This window comes from Phyllobates terribilis, unplaced genomic scaffold, assembly GCF_046119375.1.
Source record: "Phyllobates terribilis strain yellow unplaced genomic scaffold, ASM4611937v1 Scaffold_5__5_contigs__length_657084704, whole genome shotgun sequence".
Lineage (NCBI taxonomy): Eukaryota > Metazoa > Chordata > Amphibia > Anura > Dendrobatidae > Phyllobates > Phyllobates terribilis.
In genome coordinates, this window is record NW_027362765.1 from 146,160,835 (window position 1) to 146,182,774 (window position 21,940).

General features: G+C 40.0%; 1 protein-coding gene across 1 annotated transcript in view; it reads left to right on the top strand.

Moving 5' to 3' along the window:
• The first annotated feature begins 7,204 nt into the window (after positions 1 to 7,204).
• The window catches only part of CD79B (CD79b molecule), a 31,941-nt gene continuing 17,205 nt past the window's right edge, over positions 7,205 to 21,940 (top strand). The window contains exons 1-3 of the mRNA XM_073681056.1: positions 7,205 to 7,309; positions 16,150 to 16,191; positions 20,872 to 21,162. Of these exons, the coding sequence (XP_073537157.1) occupies positions 7,255 to 7,309; positions 16,150 to 16,191; positions 20,872 to 21,162 (388 nt within the window). The 5' untranslated portion in view covers positions 7,205 to 7,254. The remainder of the gene's footprint in view (positions 7,310 to 16,149; positions 16,192 to 20,871; positions 21,163 to 21,940) is intronic.

Genomic DNA, 21,940 nt, shown 5'->3' on the forward strand with positions numbered 1-21,940 from the left:
GTAACCAGAACATGAGCTGCCAAAAATAATGAGTCTATTTGCACTGAACAATCGTCTAACCGATCATTCTGTGCGCATGAGAAGTGTGATTAGCCCTTAAATGTTCGCCAATAAGCTTACTTGCATCAGGCAGCATGGTGGCTCAGTGGTTAGCAGTGTTAATTTGAGAGCCTGGCATTATGGGTTCAAATCCCACCAAGGACAACTTCTGCAAGTTTATATGTTCTCCCAGTGTATGCATATTTTTTCTCCCACAGTCCAAAAACATACTGATAAGGAATTTAGATTGTGAGCCCCAATGGGGACAGTGATGATGATGTCTATGGAATCAATGGTGCTATATAGGTGAGCAAAATAAATAAATGTAGTCTAAATGCACCTGAATAGTTTGGTACATTGTACCACTCTGGAGTCCAGGCTGACTTTGGATTGCTAGACTAGATACAATTGGTGCAAACACAGTGGGGAAAATTTATCATACACTCTGATTCTAAGACTGTGCAAACTAAGGGGTCATTAACACTGTAAGATTATCGGGTAACGCTCGTTTCTTGATTATTTTGCCATGTACACAAGCTGCCGATCCCCTGATGAACGAGCAAAATGCAGCAACAGTGGCAGCCTATGGACACTGAGCGTACTATTACTGAGAACTCAGTGATGAGTTTTGGTGAGTTTTCACTTAGTAAAAAATTCAGCATCTTACAATTCCAGCAAAGTGGATGGGATTCATGGAAATGTCCTGCCAACCGTACTTTTCTTCTGACCTACTGTGCGTGTTTGAAAGCCTTAAAATTACAATTTCTCTTCCGAGTATGGTAAGGTTTCTGTGCGGATTTTCCCCATAGAATTGCATTGGATGTGGAAAATCTGCAAGTAAAAAACGCACAGAAACGCACTAAAAACGCATGTAATTCGTACATGACTATAAAGTTTTGTCAACATCAAATATCAGGAAGTATCAAAAACAACGTAGCTTTGTTTGAAACATGACATATCAAAATAAAACAAAAGCGTAGCATCAAAAAAACGTAAGTAACTTAATTTACCTATGGATATGTGCCCATGATCCGGAGCCGCTGCGGGTTTGATCCTGTGCACCTGCGGATCACCAGCGGAAACTGACATGGGGCGTGTCTTTCAGACCCGGAGCATGTTAATTTCTCTTGCGGGTCTACATGTGGACTTTCCCCATCGACCTAACCTCTATGAGGAAAGTCTGCATGTGAAAAAAAAAATTGTGGCTGCTCATTTACATAAATGATGGCGGAAGCCACGCGGCTGCTCTGCAGTGCTGGGGACATAGGCGGCTCCGGATCATGGGAACGTACCCTAAAAGGTGCAGAAAATCTACAACAATAAAAAACTCATTGTGGGAACATAGCTTAATATGGTTGTGATGTCCATAGGCTCCTCAGTGATCAGAGGCAACTTGTGACTACAGATTCAGACCCTCACTATAGTCTTCAACCTGTGGGTGAAACTACAATTCCCAGAATGAAGAGAGTTGCAGTTGTCATAACTTTGCAGCCACAGATGAGTAACAACTGACTTGTGGGGAAGCAAATTTGTTATAACTGAGCCACTTTCCCCAAGGAACTCCAACTTTTCTTTAGCTTCTTAGCAACATCCAACCTTGGGAAGGTCTAACTCTACTGTAGTACAACATGGATGACTAGATGACCATAACAGCAACTTATTATGGGCACCGTTCAATAAAAACATTTCCCTATGACTAAATACATCTATTGATGAACAGGACGCCCGTCAGACCCAAGCCTGACCCATCTGTTGGGTTATGAAACCATCTCATTGAAACATGAAGAATGGCGTGATATTTCCATGTTCACCTTATAACGGCTTGTTTACTGAATTCATCTGGACTAATCCCCGAATACACGGAATCATGAATATATCTCTGCCTATATCTCATCCACATGTAAGACCCAACAAGAGCCGGTTGGCCTCACAACATAAGGAGTGTGTGCAGGTGACCCATTCCTCTTTAATATTCACCCCTGGCTTAAATTTCATTTGTCCTGTGTCATCCATTGTAAGCTGCTCAAAATATTCAATAATACATTATGGATCCGGTCACACGCTTCCATCTGAAAGCAGAAAAAAGTTAATGATTAGAAGGCTTTGTACATACCTGCCATAAATATAGTCAATACTATGATCAATGGGGTCTGTCATGAGATGGAACCAGCACTGCCGGCCTTTCCATGGTTCTGCTCAGAGATGGGAACAGATCCTGAAAAAATCATTAGTGTAAAAATCACTTTGCATTAAATAGTTTATCAATAGGCACAAAATGACACAAAATAATACAATAGCCCCCAAAAAACCTTTAAACATTTATTGTATGAAAAAAGGAAAAAAAAAAAGGGATTTATATAACATTTATCCTAATCCCTTAGGCGATGGTAACATCATGACCGTAAAATTGTGGCATTACCTTAAAGCTATTGCTTCCCTTCATAACTAGTTGATTTTTCATTTTTGAGATTTTGTTTTTTCCTTCTCTACTTCCAAGAGCCATAACTTTTTATTTTCTTTCCATCACTATAGCCGTACAAGGGCTTGTTTATTTCTGGACCAGTGGAATGACACCATTCATTTTACCATATAATGTAAGGAAAAACAGGAAAAAAATTAATTCCAGGTGGGGTGAAATGTAAAAAAAACCCTCAATTCCAGCATTTTTTTTTTTGTTTCAGCATTATGGCAATCATTATGCAGTACAGAAAAAATTACATGGCAACATTATTCTTCGGATCAGTTCGTGTACAGTTATGTCAGTAACAAAGTTATTGTGTTTTTTTTATATTTTAGTGGTTATAAAAAAAATTTTAACTTTTGTAAAAAAAAAAAAAAAGAAAAATTTGGATGGATTTCACATTTTCTAAGACCTATATAGCTTCACTTTCTCCATAGCACTGATGGAGCTGTATGGAGTTTGCTTTTTTTGCAAGCTGAGCTATTGCAGGACTATGTACTGTAGTTGCATTTGTTCAACCACATAAAACAGCATTTAAAAAAAATGTTGTAAGGCTTTTTTTTCGCAAAGGCTTTCTTTTTTTGCCTAGTAAAAACCCAATAAATTAAAAAAAAATTATATTTGCATTTTTATGGTCATTTTCATGTTCTGTAGAAAAGAGACACAAACAAAAAGCATATGTCTTTTACTACTGACTAACATCTGGACGCAGTGTTTGTGATCAGATATCGTACATCATTTAACATGAATTTGCCAGCAAAAAAAGAAAAACAGTGCAACGAAATATGTAAAACAAAATGCAAGTGATGAATTGGGGATTATGTATTTTTAATAATTTATTGCATTTTTCTTTAAAATAATTTCCCCGATTCGACATTTATAGTTATATTTTTGTACTTTTTTGTCTTGTCCTTCTGTTAGCAGTGGTGATTTTTGTACCAGCAAAATGAAATTCTATGTTTGATCAATTCGGTACCCATTCGATAAGATTAAAAAAAAAGTTTTGTTAGTATTTGACTGCGCAAAACAAAATTTGACTTTGCCCTCCACCATGGCGCTCAAGTAAAACTGTGCAAAATTTAGAAACATTTTAAAAAGTATTAAATGAAGAATTAGCTGAAAACTATTGGGCTTTATTTTTTATTGCATTTTTTTCAATTGCTTTTTCAACTTAAATCAGAAGTTGTGTAATTCTATTATTTCTCAAAGAACCACATGAGTTGCAATGTAAAAAAAAAAGTCACATTGACACTAACAGATAAAAAAATAATCAAGCAAACATTGAAGATCAATTGCAGATAAAAAGCTGAAAAAAAATCAACAATCGCAATAAATGCAATAAAAGTGGAAAACCTAGGGGAAAAAACATAACAAATATTACATAATATTTTTTATTTATATTTTTAAGTAGCAACTGAAATAAAGACCTGAAAGAGATTTGGATTGCATCTAAGTAAAGGCAGCAGTGCTCAATGTCAAGCAGTAGCTCCAAAAGCAAAGAAGATTGGAGGTGTACTAAAACAATGATTAAAAAAAACAGTTTTTATGAAATATTAAATTAACTACACTCAAAAATAGCTAAATGCTGATCTGATAAATAGTGCTGAGGGTTAAAATTAGAGAACACGCTCATGGCCGAAAGTGTTGGCACCCTTGAAATTGTTCCATAAAGTGAAGTATTTCTCCCAGAAAATTATAGCAATTACACGTTTTGTTATACACATGTTTATTTCCTTTGTGTGTATTGGAACAACAGAAACAGAGAACAAAAGGCAAATTGGACATAATTTCACACAAAACCCCAAAAATGGGCTGGACAAAATTGTTGGCACCTTTTCAAAATTGTGGGTAAACAACTTTTTTTCGAGAATGTGATGCTCGTTCAAACTCACCTGTGGTAACAGGTGTGGGCAACATGAAAAACATACCTGAAACCAGAAAAGAGGGAAAAAGTGGACTCAATCTATCTGTGTGTGCCACACTAAGCATGGAGAACAGAAAGAGGAGAAGAGAACTGTCTGAAGACTTGAGAACCAAAATTGGTGAACAATATCAACAATCTCAAGGTTATAAGTTCATTTCCAGAGATCTTGATGTTCTATTGTCCACAGTGTGCAACAAAATAAGAGGTTTGCAACCCATAGCAATGTAGCTAATCTCCCTGGACATGGATGGCAGAAAAAAATTGATGAAAGGTTGCAACTCTGGATAATCCAGATGGTGGATAAGCAGCTTCAGTCAAGTTGCAATGAAATTTAAGCTGTCCTGCAGGCTCAGGATGCATCAGTGTCAGCACGAACTATCTGTCAACATTTGAATGAAATGAAAAGCTATGGCAGGAGACCCAAGAGGACCCCACTACTGACACAGAGACATAAAAAAGCAATGTGCCAAAATGTATGCGAGTAAGCCAAAATCCTTCTGGGAAAGTGTGGCGCCCCTGAGGGTTCAGTCGCCACAGGGGTACTGCACCTCAGAACGAGGTGTGGTATCTCCTCTCCCAGGTAAGGATGGAGTACCTCACAGGACCCCAACCACACACTCAACACTACACCACTCCAGTTCTGAAGGGGGCCTAAAGCACCATAGTGCTGCCCCGGGCCTGAATGGAGGAGTTGGGGGGAACCAAAGTTAGGGGGAACCACGTAGTGAGTGAGGGTGGAGGAAGTACTTTACTTTAGCACTTAATAGAACCATATATAACTGGAGGCCCTTTTAATAACCGGGTCTTTGGTCGTGGGTCTTTGGGACGGCAAGTCAGTACAAAGCTGCTGCCAGATTAGGGTCCACGGTTCCCAGTCTCAGGCCTCGAGACGGGGGATTGGTGCAGAGTTATAACCGGCTCTGTCCTCGGTCAGAGTCCAACCAAGAAAGCCCAGGAGGGGAGCAGAGGAGTTAGGCTCCACAGGCGAAAGGATCTCAGGGGGTGCGGACGGAGCGGAGTCACCACCTGCATACCTTATTCTGGCCCTGCCAGAGAGACCCTGCCGCAAGAGGGGGTACCGGTCCCCGATTATCTGACTTTGCACTTCATGTCTCTGTCGGAAAAGTCCGGAGGCTTATGTGGATCCCAGAGGGATACGGACGGAGCGGAGTCGCCACCTGTATGCCCTAATCTGAGTTTATCCAGAGGGACCCGGCCTTACGCCACGTCCTCACCACCAGTCACCAAAAAGGGCACCCAGTCGGTCCGGTAACTACACGTTACCCACAAGGGACATGGCAGTTCCAGTACGGGACTCAGTGGGGGACACAAGGCGGGAGAAGTTCAACAAGAGAGGAACACACTAGAGCGGGGGGGGGTCCTGTCAAGTGCTCCTGAACTACCTGGAGTGTGCTGAACCCCACCCTGGCGGCCGCAGCTCGCCGTGTGACAGCAGAGAGAAGCTCTGAGCTGAGAAAGCACCACCGTGAGTAAAGACTTGGATGACTTCAACTACTGCCTCTGTCTGTTCTTTCCTCCGCAGCTCTGCACCCGCCAACGCTCTACTCTACATCCCTCTCTACACTGCCCTGAGGCCCCGCTCCACCTGTGGGGAGCAGCACCAACTAAGCTGCCCAAACACTGGCCTCAGAGGACTGTTGCAGCGCTGGTGATCCTCACCAGACACCACGGGTGGCGTCACAAACATTCCCCCTTCCCATACAACTTTTCCCTTTTTCCTTCTTTTAAGAGTGACCCCAGGGTACGGGCCCGGGAGCCGGCCACCGCGACATCCCCCAAAACTAACAGTAAGGCCCGGGCGCCGAGTCGTTCCCTCATCACCCTGGGCGCGTCAAAAGCGTCTTGTGGACAGATGAGACCAAGATAGAGCTTTTTGGTAAAGCACATCATTCTACTGTTTACCGCTAAATGGAATGAGGCCTACAAAGTAATGAACACAACAATTTTGTCTGGCTTATTTTTGGGGTTTTGTGTGAAATTAGGTCCAATTAGATTTTTTTTCTCTGTTTTATTTTGTTGTTCCAATACACACAAAGGAAATAAGCATGTATATAACAAAACGTGTATTTGTAATAATTTTCTGCGAGAAATACTTCAATTTCTGGAACAATTTCAAGGGTGCCAACACTTTTGGCCATGACTTTATTTATTTATTTATTTTACTCACTTATATAATGCCATTAATTTCACAGCACTTTACAGACATTATCAGCACTGTCCCCATCGGGGCTCAAAATCTAGATTCCCTATCAGTATTTCTTTGGAGTGTGGGAGGAAACCGGAGAACCCAGAGGAAACCCACGCAAACACAGGGAGAACATACAAACTACTTGCAGATGTTGTACTGTCTATGATATAAATGGATCTGAGAAAGGTAGAACTTGACGGACCTATCAATACTGTTGGTCAATAGATGCTGTTTATTGTCTATGGTAGAAATCTTTGGGACACACAATCCTAATAATATCACTAAGCATAAGTCATACAATTATACATGTCAATGAACGGTTTCTATTCATACGTAATAACACCTTTATTATAGAGTGTACTTATATCAGTAGAACTGTCGCGCACAATGTCTAGTATCATCTGTAATATATAACATTTTGGGTAAATGATCTTTTATATATAATATAACCTGTGCTTGAAGCAATTTGTTCTGCCCAGATATCTCTAGTAAATTATCTTGGCATCTGATGGCTTGTCAGCTACAGAAGCCTCAGCCCTGGACTATTTGCATGTCCCACAGTCCACCCTCATGAGACTCCGCATGCTCCCAAAATCTACTTTGTAGATTACATGTCTCAAGATGACTACGAGCGAGGCCGTACTCTGTGCACTCTGCATAGCTGCGCTTCTGTTAGGTAGGTAAACTTTCATATTTGACCATGATTGATAATATTTTACATATAGAACAGGTAATATTGGGATTTACTATTGTGTCTATTAATACCTTGATACCTGAATTTTTACTAAAGAAATCACTCGCACCATCTACAGATCTCAATAAAAAACTAACAGTTGTAAAAAAGTATTTAACCCACTACAAAACTATAAAATATCTCATTGTACCAATCTTTAGGAGAGAAAATCTGTATAAAACTTTTCATTTGCGTCGGACCAGTTTGCATTGAACCGTGTTGTTTACGCGCTCATGTACTGAATTTTCTGTGAAAATACCTTTTTCCTGCACATCTGTGTGAAAGAGGAAGCAGTGGGGGCCGTGTCTCGAAGTCTAACAGCACGGAGGGGCATAAACATGTCTACAATAACATATACAGGCCACGTTAATGGTTAGACTGGAGAACACAGATGAACATTCTCCAATTTCCAGTATGGCATCTTTTAGAGCTGGGGTACTCCACTAGTTTTAATAAATGTCTCCTTACCTGGGCCTGCAGACAGGTGAAGATCGAAGCTGAACATCATATGTACTAGTAAAAAAATTAGCACTGCCATTAATATACGTCAAATTACCAAGGGTACTGAAATATACTGGAGCAAAAAAACAGAAGTAAATGACAATACAAATTCAATATGCACACCTGAAGATATGTATATTTATTCAAAAAACAACAAACTACATGATTAAAACCATTAAAAACTAATTATAAATATACTCCATCACTGATGTGGTGTATATAAAAAAGGAAATTCTCCAAAATGACTGCATATATGAAGGTGTATAAATAATTGAAAAAAACAGCAAAACAAAATGTATATACCACAATTAGCAAGAAAGTTTATCAGAGCCATCAAATAGTATACATATGTCTCATACTAATAAAAAATATTTCATATATATCCAATAACTAAATGTTATATATGCATTCCTCTGATGAAGCTGCTTTGAGCAGCGAAACGCATTGATCCTTTCACTGATATTTTTATTGAAATGTTTTTTCAATTAAATGTTTTTTTTTTTCTGATATATATATATATATATATATATATATATATATACTGTATATATAAAAATTATTATTATGGGATATATGTATACTATTTGAATGCTCTGATAGACTTTCTTGCTAATTGTGGTATATACATTTTGTTTTGCTGTTATTTAACAATTATTTATACACCTTGATATCTGCGGTCATATTAGAGAATTTACTTCTTTATATGCATCACGTCAGTGATGGAGCATATTTAGAATTGGTTTTAAATGGTTTTAGTCATGTAGTTTGTTGCTTATTGAATAAATATACATTTCTTCACGTGTGCACATCGTTATATCTATTGTCTTTTTCTGCTCTTTCTTGCTCCAAGCTGAACATCAGTGACGTTGACTTGTCAGAACTTTGCAGAATTATTTGCATTGAGATTTACTATTATTTGATAGTTAGAAAAAACAGATCAGACTCATAAAGTAATTCTCACACCAGACCACAAAATTAATTATGACCTCCGAACAGATCCCTAAAGTGAACCTGACCTCAAATCAAATCATTAAATTTAATGCAGACCCTAAATAAGACACCTATAATTAATGCAGACCATAAACTAGACACCTATGATTCATCAGACCCTAGACTAGCCCCTAAAATTAATTTGAATTCCAGACCAGACCCCTAAAATGATTCCATGTTAACAGCACTCCCGAATCCTACTTACTATATTTACTGCCATGCATCTGCTGCAAACATTTCTTGACGCCACCTGGCACCGACTCTTTCTCCATATGCTGGTCTGAGGAAGGCATCGCAATGATGCAGAAGTATATAGCCCAATTTTGATTAAACTTATGTCTCACCTTATCTTATGTGTCTGGACTTTTTCAGCAGCACTTCTAGATTTGCCCAAACTTTTTTTTATGTGTTATAATGTCTGCATTTCTTTCCGGATAGCAGACTTGCCTCTCTCCTTCAATGCAACAATGAAGACTGCTCTGTAGGACCTGAAATCTTACACCTTAGGTCCTGAATTGCACCATGGTCCTCCAGTTTAAAGGATTCTTTTTTCTCATTAAATTAGTAAAATTGCAAAGTGCTTGCAAAAAAAACAAAGAACTTTGTAATTTACCTTTTATAAAAATTCCTCTCTGTTCTCTATGATGGAGGGATTTTTAATTCTATCGTGTACAACTTACTGCCTACGTTACCGGCCATCCTGCAGTCTCAGGGTGGCCAATTACCTAGGCAGGGAATGTGCGCTACTTGCTGGCTCTTTGCTTTAGAGTCTGCATGTGCTCCTCTGAAGCTGGCTGGATTACTTGATCCCAGCCAGCTTCAGTCCCCCTGTGCTTCCCCCATACTTCAGAGGCAAAGTTACCTCTGCTCACTTCAGTGGAGACAGCACAATTGAGACAATGTTTCACTTGAACTATGGATCTTCAGGAGTCCACCACCAGCAAACAGGACCACTGTTGTTTTAGATATAAAATTGGTGATCATTGGTTACATCTTGTTTTACACTCTAGAACTGCATTTACAATTCTATACACTTCAGAGCAGAAATCTCCCAGCAATCCTTGCTTGGTTAGCATCCACACAAAGTTAGCTTTGGTAATTTTCATTCTAGAAAGAGTAGTCTATACATCAGGCCTTGTTCCAGAAACATGATGTAGCAAAAACGAACTGCCCCCCTTGCACTACAAGAGCTCATTATTCTGTTGGGGATGTGTAAGAATAAGTTTGGAAAATGGAGGTGACACCAAGCGCAATAGGGTCTTTTCCAAGGGAGAAATAATGGGGTGAAAGTAGGAAACTGCTCACCTATCGGGATGGTATTAACCCACAACGAAGGAATCAAGATGAATCAGCTTCTGTAGCACCCCCAGAATGGGACTCCCGTCGTATCAAACAATTGGTAAGAGAATAGGTATGTCTGCACTGCCGACATAGAAGACAAGAGAGCAGGAAACAGCAATGAAAGGTTCATGCGGTTTAATCTCTACGCGTTTCGAAGTTAGACCAACTTCTTCCTCAGGAGAATCAAAGTATTCATATATTCATTATACTCTGGTTCTCCCGAGGAAGATGTTGGTCCAACTTTGAAACGCGTGGAGAATAAACCGCATGAACATTTCATATCTGTTTCCTGGTTTCTTGTCTTCTACGTCGGCAGCTCGGACTATCACCCTCATTCTACTACCAATTGTAAGAACAAGTTGTTGATGGTTTCCAACAACCATCAGCAGAATTCTGAATGCAGATAGATTTTATTTCTATATACTCAATAAAATGGTGAGGAAGGGTGTAAAATCCATTTAAATGCAGAATTTCGATTGAGTGTAGATTGGACAGAACATGGACTGAACCATGACTCAGTAATGTCAAAGGGTCAATTCACACAAAATTCATTCAACTTGTCTGGAAAATTGTTCATTTTTTTGGTGAAACATAGAGGTTTTACATCATTTGTCTGAATGCAGGCTTATGATTGAAGTCTCTATAGGCCTAGGAGAGAGAAGTAGCCATAAAAAGCAGAATCTAACTACTTGAAATGTTTGACACATAGTAAACTTTAAAGCACCACAGAATACAGGTTTATCTACATATAAAATTCATAAAAAGTGAAGGAACCTTGTAAATAGGAGCACATTACATCCCATGCCTATCTACAGCTACAAGCACAAAACTGTAGTTTAGGGCACATTCCCAATTAGCGTCTCCACTGTGCGCCTCCTGCAAAGGGGGAAATACCATGACAACCGCAGGATAAGGTGACATGCTGAAAATTTCATATGTGAATATTTTTTGCATCATACGAGTGACATTTTGAAAAATAATAGGGCCACATATAAAATAATAAAAAAAAATCATATACTGCTCTCCAGGATTGGTGCTCTTCCAGCGATGCTGGCGCTTTTTGCCATTGTTATGTTACGTAACTGTTGTGGAACATCATCAGTGGCTGACGGGCTGCAAAGCTCCATCGGTTGGAATTCCGTGTGACAGAACTGTGAAGGCTGCAGCCCATAAATTGGCCACTGATGGGCTGCAGCAGTCATGTAACATAATAATTTCACGAACGTGCCAGAAAAGCATCAACATTGCTGGAACAGCTTCGGCTCTGGGGGTGAGTATGTGATTTTTTTATTTTACATACAGCACCTTAGCATTTAAGAATGGGTTGTCTAGTGATGGACAACCCCTTTAAAATCTCATGGAAAAAAATTGAGGATTTTCCACAAATGAATATGCAGCAGAAAATCTTTTTCATTTTTGTTACATACCTTTAAGGCTATGTTCACACATCATGTTTTTTTTAGTGTTTTTTGATGCTTTTTTTATGCAAATTTTCAGCTGCGGTTTACAGTACCAGCAAAGTCTATGAGATTCCAGAAATCTCATGCACACATCATGGTTTTTTTTGTGCTTTTCATGATTTTTTGCAAGATAGAGCAGGTCACTTCTTTCAGTGTTTTTTTCACCCATTGGAAGTAATGGATGTTGAAAAAAACGCTGAAAAAATGCAGGTGTCAAGTTTTCAGCGTTTTTTCAGCGTGTTTTGTGCCTAAACTAGAATGAGATTTTTTTTTTTACTGAACCTTATGTACATGCAAAACAGAGACAAAAGGACAGTGAAAAAAACACACCAAAAAAAAGCAAGAAAACAGCAACAAAAATCCTGAACAACCTTCTGGCAAGAGATCAGGTTTTGCTGCATAAAATGGACGCAGAAAAAAACATGATGTGTGAACATAACCTTAAGTGCTTGTCCCACAATTACACCATTTTCACCTATCTATAGGATTGGTGATAAGTGTATAATTGATGGGGACCCAACCTATGGGACCTCCACAGAACAGGTGTCCAGTGCAAAAATTTCTGTAACTATCCAATAGAGATTGCAGAAATGGATGTGAATTCTTCAGAAACAACTCCATTCACATATGGAACTGATGATCAGTCATAAAAAAAGCCCTGGACCACCCATGGTTCTACTAAATCAGACATATATAGACGTAAATCAGACCAGACTAGTGTGTAATTTTTTACATGTAGAGTATACTTGAGGTCTATAGGAAAAATCTCTTACGTGCAATAGCACAATCTAGAATTTGTCTGTGTGTAGGACATTATACAGACAGACCAAAATTACGTTTGTGAGAATGTACCCTCAGGCTCACTAGTGGACACAGGCAGAAGAAGGCCCTTTGCAGTACAATATCTCATTACAATGCACAATTTCACCTGCTTTGAAGATGATAATGCCCCCCTTACCTCTTGAGCCCCTGTGTGGCTGCATCAATGATATGTCCACCCCTTCGCACGCTCAAGCACACAGCCATACTTTGGTCCTGTTGTATAGCGAGTCGTAATTGTGCTGCTGTAGAGATCCATAAGTTCTCTACTGTCTCTGTGAACTAAATGCATAACATAACTGAGAAAAAGTTCTTCTAGAAGACAATGTCTCCCTGTATATGGCTCCTGACAGAACATACTACAAAACACGAGCTGTGCTAGTGTGCATGAAGCCCTAAATCTGTGGGAAAAACTAACTCCCACAATACAGAGCCGCATTTAGTATACAAGTTCAGTTGAGCTTTTTGGGAACATTTGTCTACAATTTTTGCTTCATTTCAATAACAAACAAAAGAAAATCTGGGGTCCTATACACTATAGACATGCTGTAACCCAAGATCACTGCCAGTACCTTGTTATAAAGTTACTAAATGTTTAAGTAGTTTATATTAGGGGCATGTTCACATGGGATTTTATTAAGTGGATTTAGTAGCGGATCCACTTCAAAATCCATATTAAAGAGTATTTAAAAAATATTTGTATCGGATTCTGATATGGATTTTGAAGCACTTCAAAATAAATATAAATGTGGTATCAACTGTAAAGACGCTGTAAAGGGGTTGTCCAGGCAGTAAATATTGATAGAAGAAGTAGACAAAAGCCAGCTCGAGGCATTAGAAGCACAGAATCCAATGACCACTCGTCAGAAGAGCAAAATAAAAAAATCCAGCTTCAGAAAAATTCCAAATTTATTAAAAAAAATTTTTTTTCCATGATAAAACATCAATCTATGATATAATAGAACCAGCAACGCGTTTCGAACGCACACACTGCGTTCATAGTCAGAGCTCTGGAAAAAAAATTTCGAATAAATTTGGAATTTTTATGAAGCTGGAGTTTTCTATTTTGCTCTTCAGAAAATATTGATGACTTATCTGTGGGACAGTACAAAAAAAGAAAATAGGGACCACACACCTTAAAGGGCTTTTCCCTTGAACAAAAGTTCATTTTATAAATTGTCTGTGTCTGACCGTGTACGGAAAACACTGTCTGATCATACCAGAGCTCCTGGGCAGAGGAGGAAGCAAAAGAGAGGATACAGATAGCACAGCTGGGGATCACAGAGGATTCATTTTGTGCAGTAAAACATTTCACTGCCTTTTTTTAAACAATATTTTAACTCACAAAATGAATGTGATCCCCTGCTGTAATGTCTGTAGTGTCTTTTGCTTCCTCCCCTGCCCAGGAGCTGTGGTATGTTCCGTACACAGTCAGACACAAATAATTTTTAAAATTAACTTTTGTTCGTGGGAAAGCCCCTTTAAGTATTAAATTAATGTGCAGGTGTAGAAATACGCTATGTGGCCAATATACAATCACATACATACACTGTGCGATGGCGTGAGGTACTTAGTTAACATTTTTTTATCAAAAAGCGTAAAACCATCCAACCACGACAAGGTGACCTCAATATGGATCTCATGTATTCACTAATCGAAATAAGCTGACACACCGTGTATGTATATGTTTTTCGATTGGTGGGATAGGTCATCAACATGAGATGGGTGAGGTTATGATCAGCTGAAAACTGCCCCTTAGACCACAGCCCCACTATCAGTATTTGGTCAGTATTTTTTCTCAGGAGTGGGAGCCAAAACCAGGTGAGGAACAATCAGAGAAAAGGTACAATAGAAACAAGTCACCAATTCTGCATTTATCACCCACTCCTGGTTTTGGCTCCCACTCCTGAGAAAAAATACTGGCCGAATACTGACCAAATACTGATAGCGAGGCCATCGCTTTTGGAGCAGTTCCGCAGTACCCGGCTGTGGCTGCTACACATTGAATGGATCTGCGTTCAATGTGTTTACATCTTTGGGGATGCCGGCTATTTAACCCCCACTTAACATCAATATTGATGACTATCCTATGGAAAGGTAATCAATCTTTCTTCCCAGACAACCCCTTTAAGAACAAGTAATGAAACCCTTGAAATATAATGATAAACTGATGTTTTTTCTCAAACCTTGGAAATTTTCTATTAATTTTATTAGCTTTAAAATATAATTACCCATCACACTGAGGAGCAATGTCAGTTTTCACTAAAAAATAGAACAAAAGCTTAGTAAAAAATTATAAATAACAGCCATTTTTGTCCGATGTTCTGCATTCGTTAATTTCCATGGTTCCTATTGTAGGAGTTTCGTTTTTCTGTTACACATATACATACTGTGTGAACAGGCGCATACATAGAAATCATGGGGCCCCATAGCAGAAGTTCTAATTGGGCCCCCCCCCCCAAAGAGAAAAGGAAAAAAGAAAAACAAAACTTAAATAATTGTCGGGATCACAGAAGATCAGATCTCACAACTTTCCAGCCTTTACATAGTAATTTTCCTTCTTCTGAAGTCCTAGATTCCTATTTCATTGCCCCCATAAAGTATCATAATAATAATAATCTTTATTTTTATATTGCACCAACATATTTCGCAGCGCTTTACGCACATCATCATCGCTGACCCCATTGAGGCTGAAAATCTAAATTCCTTATCAGGTTGTCTTTGGAGTGTGGGAGGAAACCGGAGAACCTGGAGGAAACCAACACAAACACGGGGAGAACATACAGACTCCTTGCAGATGTTGTCCTTCGTGGGATTTCAACCCAGAACCCCAGTGCTACAAGGCTGCAGTGTTAACCACTGAGCCACCGTGCTGCCCTACAAACAAAAGTGCCCGCCAAACACAGTATGATACCCCCATGGTGAATTTCTACACATTAGCCTCCACATGCACAGTATAATGACCCTACTGTACCTCTCCTCAACTCCCAATGCAAGTATGGTGACCCCATCACAGTATGATCCCCTAACTGTGACCCCCAAACAGCCCTCCATGCAGTAGAATGGGCCTATATACAGTACAATGGCCCGCACTAGCCCTCCAAACAGTAAGATGAACCCCACACAAATCTTCACACTGTATAATTGCTTGCACACAGTATAATGGCCCCACATAACCCTCCAAATATTATAATGGCCCCACATAGCCTTCCCTATAGTATAATGAACCCCCCATGGTCCTCCATGCAATATAATGCACCCCCCATGGTCCTACACACAATATAATGCACCCCCCATGGTCCTCCATTCAAAATAATGCACCCCATGGTCCTCCATACAATATAATGTGGCCCTTGTGGTCCTCTATACAGTATAGTGTGACCCCCATAGGGCATAGTGCGGTTTGGGGGGTTTGCTCTGAGTTGTGTATGGGGGCTTTTTGGCAATGCCTTCTGGGAGAGAGTTTATTTGTAGACGAAAACACAAATATCCTAGAATATTGAATATGATTTGTGTGTGCAGTCAGGGGTGTAAGTGAAGGATGAGCCCTTATTTTTGTGGTTCCTCAGCTAACAGGGGGAAGGGGTCATGTTCATTGCTCTAAAATTCAATCTAAGCGTCATACTAATGTAATAAATGTTGCTTTCATAGTTTCTTTTTTTTTATTTGCAGATCAGGGATGCTGTGCATCTAGTAACAGTTCTGAACTATCAGGTACATCCTTATCTTTTCTTTATCAAAAGGGGAAGTTCTGTCTGTCTGTCAGTCACCAGGGGGATGTTATGGCAATGGAGTTATAATGAAACCATATACAATCATCTTCTAAGTGCCCCCTAGTGGTGGCGGCAAGAATGTTATCATCTAAAGGAGCACTCAGGCAGTTTTCATTATAGGTCCGTCTATTACTAATCATTGATGTGTGTAATGAGTGTATTAAAATACTTAAACCTACAAATATATTATGAGCAACAGGTAATATAGCCAGAATTTGCACATAAAGATATAGTAAACCGATAGAAAAAAGTGCAAGGCATAGAAATATGAATAAAAATATAATTTTATTTCAACATCAATTAAAATTAAATAAAAAAACATATATATGACACAAGACACCCATGGCTGGTGAACATAATAACCACCAATACATGTAATCAATAATAATGCAATAGAGAAGGGGTACAGTCTATATGTTACAGACGGATACCAAGATAGTGAGAGTATACAAGAAAAACATATATATAATAATTAAATAGGATTGTGTGTGACGTGTGAAAAGCCCTACCCTGGGAGATGGGGACTCGGAGCCCGGTCCTGTTGTTGTAGATGGGGGTGCAGCCGTGGCCCGGACCCGCTCCGTGCCCAGGGCCGTCGCACTAAAAAGGATGGTATGGACTTATCCGGGTTGAGTGGCTGATCTCGACTACGCCACCTGTGCCACCTGGTGAAGGCCACCAGCGCTGCTGCAGTCCGCCGAGGCATGGTGTCATAGCAGCCGTCGCTGTTACTACTCCCCACAGGCGGAGCAGGGCCTCAGGGCAGAGGGACAGGATGACAGGGGAAGTAGTCTAGGAGGTCTGGTGCTGTGTAGCGCGGTGTAATGCAGAATAAAGAGTCCGGAGGCCATAGGGGTTAACTTCCAGGGTTTTTACTCACGTTGTAGAGTACAGCTGCAAGGCTTCTCCCTGCTCCTCGCGGAGTTCTGCGGTCACCAGAGACGGGGGGGTCCGACAACCTCCGAGTAAGTCCAGTGTCCAATCAGGACCCCGCACCAGAGGGTTCCTAGACTTCAGACCGGGTCCTTTTCTGTCTGTGTGTGTGTAGATAGGCCGGGTCTCCCTCTGAACTCCTCTCAGAAAAAGGGTATGGGTGGCAGCTCCGCTCCTTCCGTTACCCGGTGGGACCCTCAGGGCCTACTGGGCTTTCCCGACCAGGACGTGGAGTAGCAAGGTCAGGTGTCGGGGGCCGGTACCCCTCTTGCAGCCGGAATCCCTCTGAATATATCAGGTTGGCGAGGACAGGTGGCGTACACTGCTCTGTCTGCATCCTCCCTGGGATCCATTTGCGGTGGAGCTACACTCTAAAGCTCCAGGCCTTCTTGGTCATGGTCCTTGACCGGGCTGAGACATACATTGTCTGCAGCCTGCCCCTCAACCCAAGGCCAGGGTACGAGGGGCCGTGTCCCCGTCCGCTGCAGGTCCACACAGGATCCACGCTCAGGGAGGAGAGATCACGATAAGGAACAGTCAAAGAACCATCAAAAGAACCAAGAGTCAAGATGGCTGTGTATTAAATATGAAATTTACAGTGTCACTAAAATGTGAGTCCTCCACCCTCACCCACTAAATGGTTCCCCTATCTCTTGGTTCCCCAGTCTCCCGATAACCAGGAGGGCAGCACCTAGTGCATTCTAGCCCCCTCTGGTGGGAGAAGTGTGGTGTTGGATGTGAAGGAAGGGTCCTGACCATCGCACTGTTCTTACCTCAGAGGAGGAACACTACACTCCATTAGAGAAGTGCAGCATCCCTGTGGCGGTCGAACCCTCAGGGGCGCCACAATTGATTAACACAAAATGATAAACAGTGTAAACCCATAAGTATGGAATATAAAATAATGCACAGTGGCAGTAAGAAGGGACCATGAGGATCCGATGGTCTGGTGAGATCTTTGCTCCCTTCCTACTGCCACTGTGCATTATTTTATACTCAATACTTATGGATTTACACTGTTTATCATTTTGTATTAATCAAAGGGCTGTAAGTACCCTTCAGTACTTTGATTGACAGCTTGGCCTGCAGCATATCTCTGTAGAGCGAGCAGTCAATCAAAGTGCCAGGGCGTGCTTACAGCTGTCACTCACGGTGTACTGCTCACAACTATAGAGGAATTAACAGCTGATTCCATGATCAGTTATTCATGCCTATAAGACTAAGATCACACGAGTATATAAATAAAGCATCCAATTTTCATTCAGAAAAAAATGATGATTTTAAATCTGTAGGACATTCATTTTATAAATCAGCGGTCAATAAATTTTCCAAGAACAAAAACTGTTTCCTACAATAAGAATTGCAATGTATCTGTAAAAATCATCTGATGCAATATGGATGATCTGTATGGGATGATTTTTTTTGCACACTTATAGAGTTGAATAGGCGAGTCTCGTCCGAAATATAGAAGAGAATAGTGCATGATGCAATTTTTTTCATGTGGACATTGGGTCTGTGTAAAAAATATGGTCATCTGAACAGCCCAATAGGACAACATTGGCGGGTGTGAGGTCAGTTTTTTCCACAGACAGCACCCGGACCAGAAATACGGTTACGTGAACTTTAGGCTCAGGGTGATGTGCTACAAACAAGCCATTGGTGTATGACCTATAAAGATGGTTTTCCATATTTTTATTCTATAAGTCAGATGTCAGCTGTAAGACAATAGGGAAACATAAAACGCACGATAAAGGGTGTTTCTGTGCCATTTGCTCACTTTTTTGGTCAATGAATTTTAATTCCTAAAATTTAGCATGCTCTGGGGGGGTGCATTTATCCCATAGGTTCCTACATAAGACTTAAAATATTTAATGTAAAAATGTCTGAAGAAAAAGAAGAAAAAAAAGATGTCATCCAAAAAAAAAAGGTAAACTGTGTGTGATGAAAGCCTAAACCTTTATTCAGACATCTGTGTTTCATGGTCCATATACTGAATGCAATGCCCTTCTCCTGACCTGTATAGGAATGTCTAAGGTTGTTAGCTCACGTAAGGAGAACCACGATTGGTCCAGGCTTCGACGTCAGTATGCGGACCATGAAACATGGATGTCTGAATTCAACCTTAGGTTAGTTTCACATGTTTTTTCACAGTCAGACTACAGACTGTAATGCACGGACAGTGACGGACTGGCTGCGGGTCTTCTGACTTGAACTTAACAGCCTCAACAGGTTCTCTACTCTTTGAGTTAGGAAGTCCACAGCTGATCTGTGTAGTCCAACTGCAAAACCAGAATGTGTGAGATCGGCCTTAGACTGCAATCTACTGTAGAGCACAGATTCTCTCTTCTTTTTGTATCTACCCTTGGCTTAAAACATAAATTACAATCTTCACGTGTAAATTCCAACTTGAGGCTTTAATTCTAATAAAAGGCAATGAGCAATAAACATGTTATTGTATATTTTCCAAGTACCTCTCAAGAGAATAGTCGTTTGAATAAAGAATTTTCCACAGAGTTATTTTCAGCACTGGATGATAATCTAACTAAAATGGAAAAACAACGTGCTATGTCTACGATGAACATTTCTTATCAATAAAAATATTATTCATTGGTATCATCCATATCTATCTGCAACCACGTTTTCAAAAAAATTGGGACACTGTAAAATGTAAAGAAAACAAGAATGCATTGATTTGGAAATCTATATTTTATTCACATCAGAACTGAACACAGATCAGAAGGTGAACGTTAGACATTTTTCCATTTTATTTGAAAAAAAATGAATTAATGTAGAAATTGATGGCAGCAACACGTCTCAAACCAGTTGGGACAGCACTGTCTACCATTGTGTATCATCCGCTTGTCTGTAAACATCTGGGAAGTGAGGAAACCAAGCCAACTGCTGGAGTTTTGGGAAAGGTATGTTGTCCCATTCTTGTCTTTTGTAGGATCCTCGCTGTTCAGCAGTCCTGGGCAGGGTTGTCAATTGTCCAGAAATTCCAGGACAGTCCGTAAATATAGGACACTTTTATTGACTCTCATCTTTGTACCTTGTGCGCATGGATTTCTCCAGAATCTCAGAAAGTTTTGATGTTAATATGTGCTGTAGATGGTGGTAGAAGATAGTTAAATTCTTTGCAATTTTACATTGAGAAACATTTTTCTGAAATTGTTCCACAATTTTTAGATGCAGGTGTTCACATATTTGTAACCCTCTAGCCATCTTTGCGTCTGAGAGACTCTGCCTCTCTAACATGCTCTTGTTGTTATAGTCATTTGACTTACCAGCTGTTTTCATTAGTACCACTTACGTTTACAGCCTTTTGTTACCAATGTCCAAACTTTTTTGAGATGTGCTGCTGCCATCAGTTTCTAAATGAGTTAATTTTTTCAAATGAAATTTACAACAAGCTCTGGAGGCAGATTCTCAGGGAGATCAGTGCCCGGCCCATAGATCTTAACAGCTCATTTACATATTAAGAAAAAAGTGGATTTTTCAGGTATAAAACATCAGATTGCAGATATTAAGGTACCATGTTATTCAGCTTCCTATGACCTACATTCCCACATAGACAACTTAGGAGAGTTGATCCTATTGACAGATGCCCTTTAATACACTGTGCATTTTTAGGGGACACATGACAGGTAGCATGGAGGTTGCTGAGTGGTTTTATACTTTGCTGTTCTAGGGATGGAGATGCAGAGTCCTCGCTTCATCGCTGTGAGAAAAGGTCGGACTGTCAGTATACAATGTGGATGTGGGTGCAAGCTCCCTGCAACCCTCACTGTCTCCTGGTATCGTGGACATCAAAATGGCTCCTTGATCAGCTATGTAGAACCAGATCCTCACATTATATTTGAAGAAAACAAGTTGATCATAAAAAATGTGCAAACAAAAGACAGCGGAGTCTACTTCTGTAAATATAATACAAGTCGTGAGATAAAGCTGTTATCCTGTGGGACGGAGCTGATGATAGTGGGTAAGTCTGGAGTGTGAATGGAATCCGACAGTCTTCTGTGGGCAGTATTAAATACTGAAACTATCTGGTACAATTCTCAATTATAAAATATTACCTATACTAGCAACCAGCAGCAATGTGAATACAGCTCTGGAGTATAATATGAAAATAAAATTTAGCTCAGGGTCAGTACAGAATAAAAAGTGGAATATATATATACACAGTGACTTCACCAGCGGTATAGTGAGTGCAGCTCTGGAGTATAATACATGATAAAACTCAGGATCAATACATGATAAGTAATGTAATGTATGTACACAGTGACTGCACCAGCAGAATAGTGAGTGCAGCTCTGGAGTATAATACAGGATGTAACTCAGGATCAGTACAGGATAAATAATGTAATGTATGTACACAGTGACTGCACCAGCAGAATAGTGAGTGCAGCTCTGGGGTATAATACAGGATGTAACTCAGGATCAGTACAGGATAAGTAATTTAATATATGTACACAGTGACTGCACCAGCAGAATAGTGAGTGCAGCTCTGGAGTATAGTACAGGATGTAACTCAGGATCAGTACAGGATAAGTAATGTAATGTAATGTATGTACACAGTGACTGCACCAGCAGAATAATGAGTGAAGCTCTGGAATACAATACAGGATGTAACTCAGGATCATTACAGGATAAGTAATGTAATGTATGTATACAGTGATTCCACCATCAGAAAATTAAGTGAAGCTGTGGAGTATAATAAGTCAGGATCAGGGCAGGGTAATTAATGTAATGTATGTATT